This window comes from Rhineura floridana, chromosome 1 (assembly GCF_030035675.1).
Source record: "Rhineura floridana isolate rRhiFlo1 chromosome 1, rRhiFlo1.hap2, whole genome shotgun sequence".
NCBI classification, from domain to species: domain Eukaryota; kingdom Metazoa; phylum Chordata; class Lepidosauria; order Squamata; family Rhineuridae; genus Rhineura; species Rhineura floridana.
Genome location: NC_084480.1, coordinates 217765917 through 217782745, shown reverse-complemented (window position 1 = coordinate 217782745; position 16829 = coordinate 217765917). Strand labels below are relative to the sequence as shown.

At 41.6% G+C, this 16829-nt stretch overlaps 1 protein-coding gene across 4 annotated transcripts in view; it reads left to right on the top strand.

The window, feature by feature from the left end:
- The first annotated feature begins 339 nt into the window (after nucleotides 1-339).
- MBOAT1 (membrane bound O-acyltransferase domain containing 1) overlaps nucleotides 340-16829 on the top strand; it is a 39434-nt gene continuing 22944 nt past the window's right edge. For 3 of the 4 annotated variants that reach the window (XR_009758740.1, XM_061593192.1, XM_061593201.1), the window contains exons 1-4: nucleotides 340-574; nucleotides 11954-12099; nucleotides 12446-12523; nucleotides 15303-15398. Coding sequence is in view for 3 of the 4 variants with exons in the window: in XM_061593192.1 (XP_061449176.1) it covers nucleotides 485-574; nucleotides 11954-12099; nucleotides 12446-12523; nucleotides 15303-15398 (410 nt within the window). In the remaining variant the exon portion in view is untranslated. The remainder of the gene's footprint in view (nucleotides 575-11953; nucleotides 12100-12445; nucleotides 12524-15302; nucleotides 15399-16829) is intronic. The other variant, XM_061593183.1, reaches the window with a different exon arrangement.

Sequence of the window (16829 nt, the reverse complement as noted above, 5' to 3'; positions counted from 1 at the left end):
GTCGTTGCAGGCAAAACAGGTTCCACTCAGCAGCAAATCCTTTAAAAAAAAGGAACGCCTTATGTTAAAAACCTGCGGTGGGGTCTCCACCCAGCTCAAACCGCCCGGCCGCAGTCTGAGGAGCAGTGCAAATTCAGGACACGCTCCTTCCTTCCTGAAGAACTTACTTGAGGCGCTGAACAATAGCCAGAGCCCCGCCCGCCACGCGCCCGCGCGCGCGCAATGTCACTACGTTCCCTCTTCGGGTGAAAGATGCTGTTTTTGCTGCGAATGAGGAAGAGAAAGGCGGGAGTCGTAGGCAGCCAATCAGAGGTCGAGAGAGAGGCGGAGCCTCAACCCGCAAGCGGCCGCATTGGTCTGAAATACACGTGCCTGGTATGTGTGTGTGTGTATACGCCAAAGAGTGATTGCCTGAACACCGCCCGTGCTGTGGTCTAGATCGGTAGTGTGGAAGGGGAGTCTTAAGCTAAGAGAAGCATGCAGGATGGCAGAAGTAGGCAGCATTTCTTATAGGACCACAGGTTCAACTCTCTTGCATCCGCTGAGTGATCTCCTGGGCATTCCACTGGACCAGGTGAGGTTAACTGATACATTTGCAATGAATAATAATGTTGTAACAGGCAAAGGAACCTATAAGCCTACAGTATTGTACTTTCAACCAAATCTGGATTGTTGTTTTTTTAAATTAAAAAAGGAGACTTGTAGTGAATGTATAGGACTTATTCTATTGATGGTGGCCGTTTCTTCATCTGTTGTATATGAAAGGGTATCCTATGGGAGAATGTTAAAGTAATTAACGCTGATCACTTGCTTAAAAAGAAGCAATAGTAACCCAATTTCATACATGCTTAATCGGAAGTAAGTCGGACAGAGCTTAATGGGGTTTATTTCGAAATACCTGAACTCATGATTGTAGGCAAAATAGCTTGGAAGTACTCACTGGCTTCAGAACTGTGGCTTTAATTGCATGGTAGAAATCTGTGTAACTTTTACAGACATTGGTTTTGGTTAATCTTACATTGTATAAGATAACAGGATGGAATGTGTGGTTATGAATGACTAGTGGTACCTAGTCCCAGTCACTAGGTACAAGTGAACAGGAGTGTGCTATTTTATACTTTAATATTTAGAAAGTAACAGCCTAAAAGAACAGGAAGCAGCAGCCAAAAAAAGAGAAAGTGTTGTGAGGTGGAGTTTCCCATGGCAACTAATCTGAAATTAAACCTCTCCCTGAAATAAAGACACATTCATCTTACTTTTGCCTCATTTCATCTTTCTTCTCTCTCTCTATTGTCCCCCCCCCTTTGTTAAATGTTTAGAATGATAGTGTCTCTGGTCAGAGATCTGTCTTGTGAAGCACTGTGTGTATTGATAATGCTGTAAATAAATTGAGTCATACCCTTACTCAGCCTGTGATTCCTGTAGGGGTGGGATAGGCTTGTAAAAGTTTAGATGCATTGCAAGGCCACGACTCACATTCCTGAAAATCACCTCCTCCCCATTGTGCATGTGGCTCTTTGGTTAAGTTCCACAGCGCTATCCACAACTGGTGAATGCTTATTGTGAAGCAGGGCTATCCCTACCATTAGGCAGAGTGAGATGGCTGACTTGGGTGGCAGATGCTGGGAAGTAAGGAGTGAGTGGCAAGGTGTTGGAGGAGGACGTAACTGTGTAAATAAGTCAGCTACCCTCAGGTGTAGTAGAGAACACTGTCCTGTCACCAGTGTTGAAGTAGGATTCAACTGCCAGTCTCGTCAGTTTATATTTGTGGAATGTGGGGTGGGGAATCTTGTCCTTGGGCAGCCAGATCTTGGGTTTGCACTGAAATTAGTCCAACTGTGTTAATGAGGGCTTATTCCTGGGCAGATGTGCATAGGTACCTTGCTTTAAGCACACTCACTTAAGTAGCCCCCATTTAATTGAGCTATATGGTCTCCTTAAAGCTACAATTTGCAAACGGTGCTTTACTGCTAAGCATCTTGGTGGAAAACAGCCAGAACTGTTATTGCTGAGCAAGCAGCTTTTGGGTTAAGAGTACACTAGTACAGACTCAGAATGTAGGCCAGGGCCAGTTTGTTTTCACATGTCATTCCTTGAACCTATCTTGAACTGCTTTCACCCTTTCTCAACCTTTGGGTCCCCAGGTCTTGCTGGATTACAATTTCCATAATTCTTGACCATTGGCCATGATGGCTGGGGCTGATTTGCGTTGTAGTCCAGCAACATTGGCAACCCAAAGGTTTGGAAAGGCTGGGATGAAATAGATGCTATTGCATAATTTTAGATGATAGTAATGATTCCACCTTAACACTGGTGGACATGGGTTCTAATCTCAGGAATACAGATCTGAAATAGCAAGTAGTCAATAATACTCCCACCAGACAAAGTGTCAGCTTTAGAGACTTTTCTCATATTTCCTCAGGAATAATCTCACCAAGTGCAGGGAGGTTTACTCTTGGGGATGGTCATATTTGGGATGGTTTTAACAACAGAGTTCCCAAGGTCTTTCCCCTGCCTTGATTGAATTTGCTTTGCTTAGAGATGTGAAGGCCCAGAAAACCCCCAGAAAAGATAAGAAAAAGTTTTTTTGAAGTGTTTTTTGTTTTGTTTTTCTGAAAAATTGGGGAAAAATGAAGAAAAAATGGATTATGGAATGTTTTATTTTAGCATGATGAATAAAATGTTTCATTGAATCTTGGTCCCCACTTTTTCTTGGTTCTTTTAATGGGAATGAGTGCTTTATGTCTGCTTGACACTGTGGAGAACTAGCAGAGACATAAATAATTTTGTTCGTTATTAATGTTGATCACCATATCACCATAACATGTGCTCAGAGGCACATGTTACCAAATTCTTCCAAGCTACACAGGAAGTGGATTGGACGGTGAAAGACCAACCCAAATTGTGTTTGCATTTTTACAGATTTGTAGGGCAGTACAACATCTCAGAGAGGAGGTCAGGTCTCCTGCTCCCCTGGTGCATTCACTATAGGTGCTCAATTTCCCTGCTTTTTAAAGTTTGATAGAAATAGCTGTTGCCTATAGGTACGTTCTTAAGCCCCAAGGTTTTTTGCCTATTAGTGAATATACATATATATATATATATATTACTGAATCAGTTATTCTTGGCTATCTTGTGGAAGACCCAGAGGCTTGTGGGGGGCAAAGCACACTTGCTTGTATGAAAAGATACTACTGTTGCCGGTTAGTTTCTGGGCTAAGTTCAAGGCACTGGTCTTAACCCCTAATGGATTGGGACTAGGGTTGCCAGGTTCAGGTCCTGAGACTGATCCTGTATCTTTAGGAGAAGAGAAAGTCAGCCAAGCAGGTGTTCTTGCAACAATGTAATGAGAAAAAACCACAAGGTGGAATTCTCCCTTCTCCCTGCACAACTTTTAAAGATACAGAAGACCTCTTGGAGGCCGGGCCTGGCAACCAAGAGGTCTTCTGTATCTTTAAAAGGTGTGCAGGGGGAAGGGAAAATTCCACCTTGTGCTTTTTCTCATTGCAGTGTTACAAGAACACCTGCATCTGGCTGACTTTCTCTTCTCCTAAAGACACAGGATCAGTCTCAGGACCTGAACCTGGCAACCCTAATTGGGACTAGGTGCTTTAGGCACTGTATTTTTCCATATGTTTCTCTCCTCACACACCAATAATAATCTGCGCCCTACTTGAAATCCCTCGACTTCAGCAGGCGAGACTGGCATTAGGTAGGGATAGGGCCTTTTCTGTTGTGGTTAGGGTTGCCAGGGAGAAGGGAGAATTCTACCTTGTGGTTTTTCCCATTACAGTGTTGCAAGAGCACATGCACTTGGCTGACTTTCTCTTCTCCTAAAGATACAGGATCAGTCTCAGGCCCTGAACCTGGCAACCCTAGTTGTGGTACCTATCTTTTAGAATGCTTTGCTGGGTAAGGTCCATCAGGCCCCATCACTATGCCGCTTCAAACGGTTAATGAAGACCTGGCTTTTTACAAAGTATTTGGTTAATTGTGTAATTTTTGTTAGCTCAGTTCTTTATTGTTTTGGTGCTGCTGGAATTTGCTAAATGGATACTACTGTTGAATGTTAGGGGATTCTGTTAATTTTATTCTGTTACTGTTAACTGCCTGGAGTATATTTGCAGAAATAGTTGGGATAGAAATATTTGAAATAAAATAAAATAAAAATAAAATACCATTGTATTAGCACAATGGTAATGTATCAAAATCGTGTACATCGTTAGGTGCTTGGGTGGGAAGAGGGCAATGTGGCTGTAACATGAGATGTGCATCTCTGGATTGATGTGTTTTGTTTCAAGGCTCTTGGAGGCCTAACTTCTTCCTGGCCCCAGCAAGTGTGATTGGTCTTTCCTTGTTAGATTTCTTTTCTCAGGGAGCTGTGCACTTACTGCCCTTTCTATATTCCCTCAGCAATGAGGACGTTTGTGATGATGAGGTTCTGTTTGCTTCACTAACTGAAAAAAAGGGCCCCACATTTAGATCCTGCTGCGAGATAAACCAGGCAGCAAAGGCTTACTGTGTTAGGTTTTAAAAGCAGCACAAACAAGCACACTGTAGGTCAGGGATGGATTGACCTTAGTCTTGCAGCATTGACTGTTTGGGGGGAGGAGGTTACTAACTGGAATCCCAATGGTCCACTAATGTATTTTAAAGTAACAAAAGAGTACACACTCAGGATTTCTTTAAAAGTTAAGGAAGAATTAATTGGTGTTGATTCTGGGTATGCACTTTATCTTAAGAACACAAGGAGCACCTTGTTGGATTAAACCGAAGTCCATCTAGGCTGGCATTCTGTGAAGAACCCCAGTGAGCTCTCTAGGTGGTCTTCCAGAAACTTGGGAAGAGCTTGTTTGTGCTTTCCTCTTAGTTAAGGTTTTATTCCAGTGGGTTGGGTTTTTTTAGATCAATAGATATAACATTCCATTTGCATGGCCAGCATAAAACAAGGGGCTCATTCTGTAGCTCATTGATTTTGAGGACCGATAAAACAGCTTCCCCCTCGATTTTAGTTATGCGCTCCAGAGCTGTAATTTCTGGGAATCCTGCAAGTAAAATATTCTCCAGTCATATGTCTGACCCTGTGAGTGAGGCTATGGGAAGAAACACAGCCACTGTTCTGCAGGTTCTCTTCTGAAAACTGGAGCACACAACACCAGTGAAACCCTATACCTTTTTACTGTAAAACCTGATGGGATCAGTTTAAGTGTGTTTTTTTAATTCAGCTTCGAAGAGTTTTTGCAACTGATCAGCAGATCAACCTGTTCTTTCTCCAGGTGTGGCTAGTAGAAACACTTTGCTGTAGGTAACTTCTGTGTTCACAGCCAAATAACCAGGTCATCTTTTGGTTTGCCTTGCTGGATTTGAAGAGTATCACGCTTTGTGTTCTGACTTGTGATTCCAATGCCTGAGAATCACTGAAGATATTGCCAATTGAGACTGAGAAGCTGATTTTTAGTTCTGTTGGGAAAAAACCCTACTATCATTATTGCCAATTAATCTGATAAAGATTTATTTCATTTGTCCTTACAACTCATTCAAATGAGATTTTTAATTTCATGTTACGGATAGGGATGAAAGAATCTAGAATGAAAAAGAGATATTGGTTGAAATGTGTAGAAAGCATGGCGTACTTGCAGATATTGGGGGGAAGGGAGTTACCTGAAAAGAGAAATTTGGTTGTGTGCCATATTTGGTTCAGTCCGTTTAATACAGAGTTGCAATTTCAGTCACAAAAGGTGGTGTGTATGTATCTGATCTTTGGTTTGTTAGTTTGTCTGTCTAACTGAAGGTTACATAGGCTACATGCACAGTAATGTCCTTAAAAATCCATGAGAATTTTTTGTCTGGATGTGGTTTGAAATGAACCTGCACCGAGCTGTATGCATCCTTATTTTTTTATTGTATTGACTCCATCCATGTACACACCAGTGGTGGAGCAGGGTAGTGATGACCAAACAGTTTTGAAATCAAGACAGTCAACCTCTCCCCCTCCTCCCTCACAGATACTCGCTGTCCTTATCTCGTTTGTAGATGTGTTCAGATTTCGCTTCTGGGTGCAGGCACTTTATAGCTTCCTTTATAGCTTGTGACTAGGTGCCCTCTTATTACACTAAAGTTTTACAATAAAAAAGGGGCAGCTGAGGAGGTGAGATGGTTTTGGCACCTCTGAGGGAAACAGTGCAAACAGGAGCCTTGAAGAGAGGATGCGTGTGAAGGAAGCCATCATTCTCTCGCACCTCACCTCACACAGAAGCCTCCATGCTTCCTGCTGTGTGCTGCCAAGGTGGTCCCCATGGCTCCCCCTGCCCCCTTCCTACATGGTGGAAGCGGTGGGTAAAGTGCGAGGCACCTCCAGGCCGAGTCTGTTTTCTTCTGCTTCCTCCTCCTTTCCTCTGGGCCCAGAGGAAGCTGCTCACCTCCCACCTTTGGCCAAACGCTTTTGAAGTCTGTGTGAAGTTGGTTTAAAGGGGAAAGGCATCAGATCTCTAAAATCCCAGATTTTGGAATAAAAGGGGGCAGAAATTGACTGACACTGTGTGTGTCCCCACATTCACAGTACAGAGGTGGAGACACACTGAAAACAGTATAACTGCCAGAGCATCTCTACCCACAGTCGAGGGAAAGAGTAAACAAACAAATGTGCTTTTAACAGCCTTTGGGAATGCCCTACTGTGGGTCCTTCTCATATAGCACCCACATGAGCATGGCAGATATGGGAATCAATACTGTTGTAGGTTTTGGGATTAGTACAAAATACATGGCCATTTTAATTTCCTTTTTTTCTCATGGAATCTGCAGATTAACATTTCCTTGCTTTAATTGTCAGTTTTAATAAGGGTCTTCGCAGAAAAGCAAATGCAGAAGACAGGATAAGGCAAATACTGAAAAAAGCCAACAGGATTAGTAGACAGAAACATTCATTCATTTGTAAAACCTCCCTGTTGACTTTTTTCTAATACTTTTTTTCTTGCTTCCTGGAGGCAGAGTCAAGTTTAACCACATCTGCAGCATGACTGTTGCACAGAGGTCTTTAACTGCTTCTAAAGGTCAAGTGCTTTGCCTTTGGAATGCACCACAGTGTGCCAAATGTTGGGGGTTTTCAGGATTCCATGTTGGAATATCTACCCTACCAGGGCTTGGCGACTCCACCCTAACTTTCAGTAAGAAGATTGGCACAGTCTAGTTGAGTGCTATCAATATTGCCTGAACAGAATGCAAACATGTCAGTGTGTAAGTTTACTACACATTTATTTGCCAAAAGGTGTTGCCTTCTTGCCTGCTCATGGAAAAATGGGTTTTGATTTAGTGACAAAACAAACATGTTTTCCCTCCTCAGTTCTTCATTATGAAGTAGCCCAGAGCTATTCCCATACCACATCTTTTTTTACAAAAATAGAATTCCATTATATGCTCACATTTAGTACTTAAACTTTTCACATTTGCAGCATGTTCTGTCAATCAGATTAGTAAATATTATCCTTTACCAAAGCTTTCATTGTATTCTAACCCTTATTGGCATTATACAGTCAAATAAATTTATAACCATAGAAATAAGCCTCTATTGCATCATTTTCAGGGTTTATACACTATAGACTTTTTGAAGCAATTTCCGCTTTTCTCTCTACTCTCATTTAAGATTATTCATTAAGAACTGATCATTATAATATACATTTATTCCTGTTTATGTTGGTTGCTATGTGTCAAAACTCCAAAACGCATTGAAGTAATGGTTGTTAAAACAAAGAAGTTTGCCTACAAACTGAGTAAGGGCAGGCTCCAAAAGTGCAGATATGCTCCATGCACTTCCTATAAATTGGTGGTGGGGAATTAGATCTGGTTGACAGACTGGATCCAAAACACTCTCAGCTGTCATGGGTCACTTTGATAGTTGCGTTGGGCTGTTCACCTGTCAGTCTCTTTATCACATGAGATTGGGTGATTCAACTTCAAAGGAAGTGTCAGTAGTACATTTTAATTTCTTCCTTTGCAGGCACAGCATGGATAGTACAAATTATACTTCCGAATGGTGGATGGTTTTCCCAAAACTGACATGTTTGTTTTATTAGCTGTGAAAATCAATGGAACCATCTACATTAAAAGCTGATGTTGTACAATGTTGTAATGACATATCTGTTGGCACATGTGAACCCTTCTGAGTCTATGGTGCCAGCACAAATCTTAGAATTAACAAGTGTAATATCTTTGTGCTTTGAAGTACACTATTTATAAACATCCAGAATTATAGAATTATTCTAAGAACACTGTTCTTTCAACAACAGTAGGTACGGTGTCTGCATTTACAATCTGGCCTGCTAATCACAAGCATAGCAACAAATTCTTTTCTGTGGCAATAAACTGATTATTAAATAACAGTCTGTGATAGTTTAGAATCTTTGGGCTGAACTAGAACCTTCTTTAGGCATTCTGAAATTATACTGTAATTGTGCAGGGGGTGGGGGCTACAGGAATAAGCAGACTAGCTCTGCCCCATTGCCCTCCACAAGTTAGAGTGATTTTGTGAGGCAGGGAGACTCCTATGTTCGTGCAGGCTGCCAGCACATTTTAGAACCTGACTGTCCAGGGTTCAAGTGTCATAAATTTCTCCCTACATACCTCAAGCTGCAATTGGTGGGGTGCAGGCACTCCCAACCCCTAAGAGAGGGAGAAGGGCCAGGCCCCACATTCTCTAAGCTTAGCTATCCAAGTGGCAGAACTTTGTTACTCATAGCTGAACGGGAGCATTTGGGCAGTATTCAGAAAAATTCCAGCTCAACTGTATTTAGAAACATAAAACTGCATCTGGATCCTAGCCATTCATTCAACAATTTAGAAATCTGGGCATTAAGGAAAGCTGTTACTACAGCTAGCATACACTGTAATACATAATTCTTTAGATTTACTTTTAAATATTTCCCCTCTTTACATTTTTATTTACTAAGGATTTTCTTCTTTACATTTTTGTTGACTGAGGACTCCGTAATATGTTCTGTAGCTTCTCCATATGGGCTGCTATTGATTATTCCTTCTGCTTCTTCATAGCGGTAATTGCCAAAAAGCTTATGTTTGAATTTTTAGAGTTCAGATCTCAGAAGGTTTTACAGAGCCTTTAAAGTAGGAGAGTAGCAGAGCGTACTGTTGAAAACAACGTAGCAATCCATAGCATAGTCAAATTTACCATGTCAGAGTCCATGCATGAACTGAAGAATACTAATTTTAATTCTTTCAGACTAATGTATATGTATTTTATGCCCTCCTTGGAAGATTGTGATTTTTCATTTTAAAGTGACTCTCCAATTTTAAAAACAAACACGTAAGTTTGTTTATATAGGAGTTCTATTGTTTTCAGCAGAGTATAGAAGAATCATAGAACCTTAGAGTTGGAAGGGGCCTTGTAGGCCATCGAGTCCAACCCCCTGCTCACAGCAGGAAATCCACAGCTAGAGCATCTCCCGCAGATAGCTGTCCAGCCTCTGCTTGAAGACATCCAGTGAAGGGGATCCCACCACCTCCCTAGGCAGTCGGTTCCATTGCCGAACCGCCCTTACTGTCAAGAAGTTCCTTCTAATGTCCAATCTGAATCTACGCTCCTGCAACTTAAAACCATTAGACCTAGTCCTACCCTCTGGGGCAGCAGAGAACAAATCTGTACCCTCCTCTATGTGACAGCCCTTCAGGTACTTAAAGAGTGCAATCATGTCACCCCTCAGCCTTCTCTTCACCAGACTGAACATGCCAAGTTCCTTCAACCTTTCCTCATAAGACTTGTTCTCCATACCGGCTATCATCCTCGTCGCCCTCTTCTGAACCCGCTCTAACTTGTCTATATCTTTCTTAAAATGAGGCGCCCAGAACTGAACGCAGTATTCCAGATGAGGCCTGACCAATGCAGAATATAGTGGGACTATTACTTCTCTCGACCTGGAAACTATAGCTCTGTTTATGCAGCCCAAAACCACGTTTGCCTTTTTTGCCTCAGCATCACACTGCTGGGTCATGTTCAACTTGCAATCCACTACAATTCCAAGGTCCTTCTCACATGCACTACTGGTAAGCCGGGTATTTCCCATCCTGTACCCGTGCATTTTGTTTTTGTGGCCTAAATGCAGAATCCTGCATTTGTCTTTATTGAATGTCATTTTATTAATTTCAGCCCAATTTTCTAGTCTATCCAGGTCCCTTTGGATTTTATTCCTGTCTTCCATTGTGTTAGCTATCCCTCCCAGTTTCGTATCATCCGCAAACTTCATAAGGCTTCCCTCCACCCCATCATCTAAGTCATTGATAAAAATGTTGAAGAGTATCGGCCCCAGGACAGAACCCTGTGGCACTCCACTCGAGACCTCCTTCCAGTCCGAAGCAGAGCCACTGACAACCACTCTTTGAGTACAGTTTTCCAACCAGTTGTGAATCCACCTGACAGTATTTCCATGTGGTCCGCATTTGACTAGTTTGCTAATCAAAAGGTCGTGGGGTATCATCAGCCATGGATGAACAACCAGTTGGGCTCTAACTCCCATCAGTCCTAGCAGGCACAGCTAATGGGAGTTGTAGTCCAACAACCATCTGAAGAATCACAAGTTTATCACATCCCCGTGGATGAGGAATGTGTACACATGTATTTTTATAACATTATACACCATGGAAAACTCTGCTCATTTGGAATATGAACACTTGTATTTGGGAATCTTTAGTCTTACAATAGGTCACAATGCTCTTCTGTTGATTTATTATGTGTTCAACCAGAGAATTGTGTGATTTTCCTTCTTGCCTTTTAAATTCTGAGAGATGTATGCTTGTCGTGGAAATGTATATTTCTGTAGGTTCAATGACATTTTAGTTAAATTACAGGCTTTTTTATGAGGCAGGATTCTCTTTTAAGGCTTTCCTGTTGCTCAGAAACTTTCCCCGTTGCTAAGTGATTTTTCTCACTTGTGAAGGAAGGTAATTCTATGTGGTAAATTATTTTTTTCATTAAGTATACCAATGTATCTGCCTTAATGTGCTCTGTCGTAAATGTGCTATTTAAAACACACCCACACACTCACACTTTCCCATATCTACATGAGATGTGGAGAACTGGCCACATCTAAACTTCTTTTGCCATTGGCCCCTCTGGGCAGTTTCATGCATTATGCTAGACAAACCTGGATTTGTCACCATTGAGTGTGCACTCGTCAGGGAGCTAAACTTAATCATGATTCCCTAACAGATGTACCTGGTTGTTTCATTTCAGACATGCATGTTATTAGTTTTGAATTAAAAGTTTGCTGAAATATGTTGAACTGCTTTTCTGTTTTGTGGTGTAGGAACCTATCTCTATTCTTTCCATGTTTTTCCACCTCTGGTACCAAAGCTTCTGTTAAAGAAGTATGCCCAGGAATGCATCTACTATATTAACTGAGGTATTACTGTAAAATATCGGTAAAAATACCTGAGAACTATAAGTACACACCCAGTCCAGTTCCCATGTACCTGGGAGTAAGCTCCTTTGAATTCAGTGCGGCTATTTTATTTATTTGTTTATTTATTTATATTCTGCTCTTCCTCTAAAAGAAGCCCATAGGATTGCTCTTTGAGTTAGATGAAATTAGTTCCTATTGAAGCCAATGGGACTTAACTTGTTCCATGCATTTCAGTGAGACCTGCATTTAACTAATAATGTGCCCTGGATCCAACCCAAATTGTGAAGAAGCTTCTTTTGCTTGAAATAAAAGTGAATGCAGAAAGCTCATTCACTGAAATATGTTACTGGCAGCTTTATACGTATGTTAAATATTTGTAAGCAAGCAGCTCAAAACTCACCCCCCTTCTTTCAAGCACTCTGCTTTGGTGTGTGTGTGGGAAAACGCTTCATGAAGTGCCTGGGATTGTATGAGAGAGGTCTTTCTTGTCGGTGAGGAGGATGTTGACAGACAAAAGTCATTTCCAATCTGTTTTAATGTTTCCTTAGGTCAATTTTGTTGCTTGTCAGCTCTTTGCACTCTTGGCTGCGTTTTGGTTTCGCTTGTATCTAAGTCCCAGTCATGCCAGCTCTGGTGTTCGTCATGCATTTGCCACAATGTTTGGAGTATATTTTGCTGTTTTCTGCTTTGGTTGGTGAGTAATTGCTCTCTAAATGATTAAAAATTGCATTAAAGCTGATGATTTATGGAGTCATAGAAGAAGGCATGCTGTCAGACAACTATGAAACCGCTAAAACAAATTTAGAAATATTTTATCCGCAAGTTTTGTTGTAGAGGAAGATGCATCTAAAATTCAATATGTGATTTAGGAACAAATCGGTTGCCTAAATCTTTTTTCAAATTATGGCACCATATAAGCACAGGATTGGAAGAGAGTGGAATTTTTGTGTGTTCTCTAATTTATATCCTTCAAAAAGGGTTTGTCCTTTCCTGGTATCTATTATTGATATTTGAATATGGAACTGTTTCTTGTTTTCAAGGTACTCCATCCATATTTTCATTTTAGTGATGATATGCTATGGCATCATGAACATGGCCAGTATTCCCAACATTCATAGGTGAGGTTACATGGCTACTGTAAGTAACATGCTTTTGATTATCCTTTTTTATAACTGTCATTTTTCTTGCATCATTTCATCAGACTGATTATTCTTTTCATCCCAGTCTTGTGGTATCCCATGATTTAAACTAGAGATGGGCAGGGGCAGCTCCAGGTTTCTGGGGGACCTCGGGCACAAGGTATCAGTAGGCCCTTGTTCCCTTCCTTTCCTCCTCAAACCACATTCCTCTTCCCTTGTGGCCCTGTCCCTTTCAAAGAAAACAAATGTTTGCCAGTATTGCAACCCCCTCTTGCAAAATAAAAATACACATTTTATTTGTTGGGGAAAATTTACCTATTCTGTAGGCTTCAGCTGCTAAGAATTTATTCTGGTTTACCATGTTAATGATTTGCAGTTTATATGAAAAGTATCAGAGCCTGGGGTCTTCCATATAGTGTATTGAGAAATAATTATCATTTTTCGCTGTTTCTGTTGACCTCTCTACTTCAATGTTTTCACAGACAAAAAAGTGTGTGTAGGGGGGTTGAATCCATCCTTTCCTATCATTTGCAAAGATCTTTGAAAAAAGCACTTAAAATAAACATTTCAGTTCTCCACCAGGATTTTCTGCTCTCATAGAAAGCTGCCTTATACTGAGTCATACCATTGGTCCATCTAGTTCAGTACTGTCAAACTGGCAGCAGCTCTGCATTGTTTCAGGCAGGAGTCTCTCCCAGAAGGTCCCTCAGGTTCAGACCTTCTGCATTCAGATGCTGCAGCAGCCCTTTCCCTGCTCTCGCAACTTACTCAGCTGTGCTGTGGTTTTAGGAGGCATTCTAGAATTAATCTTAGAACCCTTTATTACCATGTGGCAGTGTTATATCAGAGCACCAGAGCAAGCTAAGGACAGAACAGTAAGATGGAAAGCTGGCCTCTTAAACAAATACTATTTTTAAAAAGTTAAAATTCCACTTCTCATAAAAAGTCATAATAATTCAGCTACAGTTCATCTATATGGTAAGAAATGTGTATGGTATACGAAAGGATACTTCTACATCACAAGGCTTATGTGCAGAGAAAATAAAACTTTTAGATACTGTAGACCCATATAAACACAGATGCAACATAATACTCAAGCATGCCTTGGTTCATCAGAAACCCTCATAAAAATGTCTAATAAATCACCTTTGACATGTAGTGCAGCATAATTACACAGCACTGATGGAGATTTAATGTTATTAGTACTACTAATATAGTGCTTTGTATGAAGGACTGAAAAAGGGGGCCTTTCTAGGGACAAATTTAGTCTCTGAACGTGCCATGTGACCATCAGGCATTACAAATCTACACATTCCCAAGTTAAAGAGGCACATGATAACTAGGATCTTCTGCCAGACCTGGTTTCAAACCCTGCTCAGCTATGAAGATCACTGGGTGACCTTGGACCAGTAACTATCTCTCAGTCTAACCTGCCTCACAGGGGTGTTGAAGAGGGGATGAACCATCTTTGAGCTTCTTATAGAAAAAGCAGGATATAAATGAGAATAATAATAGGTGTTTCCCAGCTACAACTGGGGTGATGGGGAGGTGGGGGGAGGGAAGAGAAGGAATTGATGTACAGAAGCCCCAATACAGACCTGAACAGTGGAAGCTTGCTTGTAAAAGGAGAGTGAAGGTCTTAATGCGTGCACACGCACAGACAGCCACTATCAGATCAGTGGGGCAAAGAGAATGAGGGGGTGGGGAGAAAATGATTATTATGTAATTAAGCCTGCAATCCAGTGCACACTTACCTGGGAGTAAGTTCCATTAAACTCAGTGGGCCTTACTTCTGAGTAGACCTTAGATTGCAGCCTAAGAAAACCAGGAGAGCCTTTCTACCTTCCTTCCAAACTTCACATCCCATTCTCAGGCTGCAATTCTAACTACATTTACTTGGGTGGAAGCCCTTCCAAATTCAACAGGACTGACTTCTGGGCAGACATTAGAATAAACATGGTTTTTCAGCCATTTCCTCTCCTCAGCATTGCCGTGCTTCTGCTGCTACAGGACCCGCGCTGTAAAGCGGAAAACACCATAAAGCGGAACCCCATTGACTTTAATGGGGCGCGTCGTGCAAAAATGCCGCAAAAGCCACTTTAAAATTGAAAACGAAAGCCGCCACATTAGCAGAATGCCGGGAAGCGGAGCACCGGGAAGCGGGGCCCTACTGTAATCTGAACTGTGTTCCATTCATGTGCTAACCTGTGGATTAAAGCCAGTGGCAACAACCAAGCCAAGAGTTCTGAATCTGTTGGTGGGAGCCAAGTTATATGGAGGCCTTGCTTCTTATGGCAGTCTGTATTCTTGTCAGGCTTTTAGGTTTCTAAAAAACCTGGTTGTTTTGAAAGATCGCTTTCATCCAGGCGTGAGGGACCTTTGGACCTTCAGATGTTGCTGAACTACATCTTCCCTCATCACCCACCATGCTTGCTGGGGCTGATGGAAGTTGTAGTTCAGCAACATCTGGAGGGCCAGAGGTTCCCCGCACCTGGTTTAATCATGTAATGCTTTCTCATTTTCATTGGCTAATGATTAGTCCAGTCCTACTTTTTGAGTAGGAAGTTCTAGGAAAACAATATGCACTTGCAAGTGTTAGCTAGACAATGTTTTGATACTGCATAATAAGCTTGCAATTCCAAACCCCTTGATACAGCAACATCAGCATACTTGGTTGGGAGCCAATTGTTTTGAGTTTGTGATTGCAATACGTTTTTGTGAGACTCTTGTTTCATATAATAAATATGTATGATTATAGGTACTCTTTTATGGTAGCTATGGGATACCTCACACTATGCCATGTTAGCCGGATATACATATTCCACTATGGTATTCTCACTACGGATTTCTCTGGGTAAGTAATGATGATAATTAAATTGTTCCATGTATTGTTCCATACAAATATGTAAATCAGAGGAATACAAGGCCTTTTGGTTTTATGTTTCAAATTTCTGAGTAAACATTATCCACTGTGTTTTATAATAACATAGAAGCCCAGTTTGGATGATTGTTTGGGGCTTGGATTAAGCATCACTCACCCCTTGGGGACAAGAATAGCTTTATAGAGCAGACTGAATGAGGGAAAGAGGTTGAAGGAAAGGAAGCTAAAGGGCAGGAAGCCTACCAAGATGTCTGTAGCAAAGGAACAGTGTAGGCCAGAGGTTCCCAAACCGTGATCCGTGGACCGCCCGTGATCCGTGGACCGCCAGTGGTCCATGAGCTTCATTCAGGTGGTCTCCAGCATGTTGGCATTCAGTATGCATATTGCTTTTTAACTGTATTTCTATTGCTTCTTTTATTTCATGTATTTTATTGTATTACAATTTGAATTCTGTGAAATATAGTAAGTAGAGACTGGTAGCTCCAGTGTCAGTGGGGCAATGAATCCGCTCTGAAGCAAAAGTTCAGACTGAAACCCAGAACGGATTCACTGGCATCGGAGCCACCAGTCTCTACTCAACAGAATAAAGTACAATATTTAAAAAAGTAAAAGAAGCAATAAAAATGCAATCTACAGCATCTAGCACACAGCATTATATTTGCTATAACAGGCAGAAAAACCATTAAGTGGTCTGCCGAGACCCTCAGCAATTTTTAAGTGGTCCTCAGGGGGAGGAAATTGGGAACTACTGCTGCAGGCAGTGTACTGCAACATAGGAACAAGGAGAGGAAGTGAAGGAAAAAGAGGCTTGAGAACAGCAAGGTCAGGGAACTGAGGCAAGGAGTTAGTGAAAGAGGAGACTCAGAAGAAATGTCACAGTGCTAAATATCAAAAGCCCTAGATAGTATGGTAAGGAAGGAGACTAGAGTCTGACCAAGAAACAGGATGGTTGAAGAAAGTGAGATGCAGTAGCCTGAAAAGTAGGGACCTGAGAACCTAAAGGGCGGTGGAGACATGAGACTGAAGAAAGGGGGGAGTCAAGGAGAAGGTGGTTCGGGGCCTGAAGACAGGAGTACTGGCAGGAAGAAAGTGGGAAGGCAAGGGAAATTTGGAAGACTGGGAACTTTGGGCCAGAGAGCCAAGAAGGTGTAATGGTTAGTAGGTATAAAGTCTATTTGTGACAAGGGAATGCTGCCAACTGTGGCTTCTGCTGTTACTGCTGCATTGTCATCTGGCCATCCTAAAGGGACAACGAGGCCAAAACGCAGGTGTGAGTGCTGAAATTTGTATTATTGAACTAGTTAAGCCAGTTCTTTGGCTGAAGGCTTCTAAGTCTTCAACATAAAATAGAAGGTACTCAAAACAGTGTCATAATTTAATAAGAATATTAGCACCAGAGTAGTA